The sequence below is a fragment of the Bison bison genome, unplaced genomic scaffold (assembly GCF_000754665.1).
Source record: "Bison bison bison isolate TAMUID 2011002044 unplaced genomic scaffold, Bison_UMD1.0 scf7180017834257, whole genome shotgun sequence".
NCBI lineage: Eukaryota > Metazoa > Chordata > Mammalia > Artiodactyla > Bovidae > Bison > Bison bison.
The window spans coordinates 17,758-20,794 of record NW_011472628.1 but is presented as its reverse complement, the minus strand read 5'-3'; the positions used below and the strand labels follow the sequence as shown (position 1 = coordinate 20,794).

The 3,037-nt window shown below is 35.8% G+C and overlaps 1 protein-coding gene across 1 annotated transcript in view; it reads right to left on the bottom strand.

The window, feature by feature from the left end:
- KDM6A (lysine (K)-specific demethylase 6A) overlaps positions 1 to 3,037 on the bottom strand; it is a gene marked incomplete at its 5' end in the record, with an annotated part of 45,455 nt that overhangs the window by 25,495 nt on the left and 16,923 nt on the right. Inside the window, one exon of the mRNA XM_010832737.1 lies at positions 2,661 to 2,809. Coding sequence (XP_010831039.1) covers positions 2,661 to 2,809 — 149 coding nt within the window. The remainder of the gene's footprint in view (positions 1 to 2,660; positions 2,810 to 3,037) is intronic.

The following is a 3,037-nucleotide window of genomic DNA, read 5'->3' as shown; positions in this document are numbered from 1 at the left end:
AACTGCATACTTCAAAGGGTTTAATTTTGTTACATGAGTTTCACCTCTATTAATAAAAATGTAGCTGCTCTTGCCACACTCTGTGCACACAACACCCTAGTCTTCTATGTATCACAGCATAATGTGAAGATAGTACTTGTAATACTACTGTCTCTTATCACAGGTAGATGGCTGGAAGTATTCATGGCATGGACTCTAAGTAAAATTAAGCTGTAATTAAAATTAGAGACGTTGGGATCCCATCATCTAACTAAAAACCTTTTAGGGTAGAACCTGAGAGCATCTCTAGTTTAAAACATAGGCTGATCATAAAGTCCATTAAAGCAGGTAACATATTTATCTAGGTAAATCCAAGAACAAAGTGCTTGTCCCACGAAAAAGTATTCAAAGCAATTTTAAAAAATTGAAGCAAACTAATGAACATTTCTTCTAATACTAAGTTGTCTAATACAATAACCACTTAAGATATGGTAATGTGAACTGAGACGTGCAATAACTGCAAAGTATATACTGTATTTCAAAGGGTTGTTTCAATAATTTTGTATTGATTACATGTTAAAAAGATTATTTGGTAATAAGTAGGATAAAATTAATTTCATTTTTCATTAATGTTACTATAAAATTTTAAGTCACATTTAAGTCTATTTAAGTCATATATATGACTTGCATTATATTTCTATTGGATAGCACTACCTTAAGGGAATTTTTTAGAAAATTCTTTAAGGTTCCATAGGACACTTTGAAAAACTATACCTTGTATACAAACCAACCAAAAAACCCCCAACATTCTAGACAGAAGTGACAAATAAGTGATCTATCAAGTTTGCTTCCCCCTTGATTTATAATGAATAACTGCATTCTTTGATATAAGAATAATACTATTTGCATAAAATAATTCAAATTGATGAGAGAAAATTTCAGTTGAAATGAATTTTAATAGAATCAATCCAATTCAACATACATAAGAAAAATGAACTACAGAGAATTCAAATAACTTGCTTAGCATTTACGCTGGTGTCTAAATGACAGAGTAAGGAGTAGATAGATCTTCTACCATTTATTCCAGAACTATTTCTACTTTATTCAACTATTCATAAAATATCACAGAATTGGGCTTCCAATGGCCTGAGGACACAAACTACAGCCTAATAGTATTAATCCTGGCTGTATACTAGAATTCTCTGAAGAACTTTTATTTATTTATTTTTTTAAAATATGGATGCCCGGCTCTCGAGCTCCAGATATTAGTCAACTACACATATTTTAAAAGCTTATTAGAAAAGAATGAGCAGCCAGAACTGGGAACCTCTGACCTACTTTACCCAGAAGCAAGCATGCTGCTGCTGCTGCTAAGTCATTTCAGTCGTATCCAACTCTGTGCAACCCCACAGACGGCAGCCCACCAGGCTTCCCCGTCCCTGGGATTCTCCAGGCAAGAATACTGGAGTGGGTTGCCATTTCCTTCTCCAATGCATGAAAGTGAAAAGTGAAAGTGAAGTCACTCAGTCTTGTCCAACTCTTAGCGACCCCATGGACTGCAGACTACCAGGCTCCTCCATCCATGGGATTTTCCAGGCAAGAGTACTGGAGTGGGGTGCCACTGCCTTCTCTGAGAAACAAGCATAGGCCTATCTTAAAACAATTTTTTAGGTACAATTCAATGAACAGGTAATAAAGAATGAAGCAATCTGATCTTCAAACCATGGCTACTTCAAGGAGCAAACAGAAACACCTGAGGATGATATGCAGCTTGTCAGCATTGGTAGAACTAAACTCTTCATCACCAACACCCATCCTAATTGTTAAATATTTTGAACATCACCCTCTGAAATTTCGTATCAATCAAAAGGAGCACAAAAAACATGATATATTAGTGCTGGACAGAATTCTAAGTCTAAAACTAACATAACTTCATTTTACAAATGGAAAAAAAAGACCCAGAGAAGAAAAGTGACTTGTCAAAGTGACAAGCCTGCTGCTGTTGCTGCTAAGTTGCTTCAGTCGTGTCCGACTCTGTGCGACCCCATGGACTGCAGCCTACCAGGCTCCTCCACCCATGGGATTTTCCAGGCAAGAGTACTAGAGTAGGGTGCCATTGCCTTCTCCGAGTGACAAGCCTAGTTGGTGGTAAAATCTGGACTAGACACCTGGACGAGGCTAGTAATGTCTCCACATCAAGTGCTGTTGTAAACTGTACACTGCAATCCAACAAGGGGATTGCAACATACACTTTCTTTGTTAGATGAAATAGAAGGCAATGGATTAGAAAATGCATTATTCCAAAAAACTGGTTTTGCACTGCCATAATATAAAACATATTTCTTATCATGATTGTGGTAAAAGTTTAGGACAACCCTGCCACTCTGCAGTAGATGGGATCAAAAATAGTCTTTAAGTCACAGGGACTTCTTTTCCCAGGAATACTCCAATGATCAAGTTTCTAGATTACACTGTTGTTATTTCAGGGATATTACACTTTTAAAAAGATACTACCAAGGGGGGAAAAATATTAATAATCTGAGCTCAGTTCAAGAGTCATATCTTGTAACAGAAACAACTCTACCAGTTTCATTCATTATAAATGAAAAGAATCCAGGTCTCTCTTGCATGGTTCACATTTTGATCAATTTGTGTGTCAAGTGTTAGTTCATAAAAGTTACCTGGTGTTCTGCTTCCTGGAACTTTCATGTATAGTTGAACTGTGTTCATACCCAGTATGGTATGACCAACGTGGCTTAGAAGATTTCCTGCTGATACAACACGCACAAAAGCAGGAAGTTTAGTCAGCTCATGTAGCTGCAATTTCCACCTGCAATAAAAAAACAGATCGAATGAAACCCTGCTATAAATATGTGTAGTAAAAAACTTTAAGAACCTTATGTTCCAATCAGAAAAACAATCAAATCTATAAATATTTTACTTCCTGCAAACAAATCTATAAATATTTTACTTTTGCATAGGAAAACTCTGGAATACTTAAATTTTTAAATTTTGCAAAGAAAACATCCTAACAAAAAGCATAAAAATTAAAGAAAAA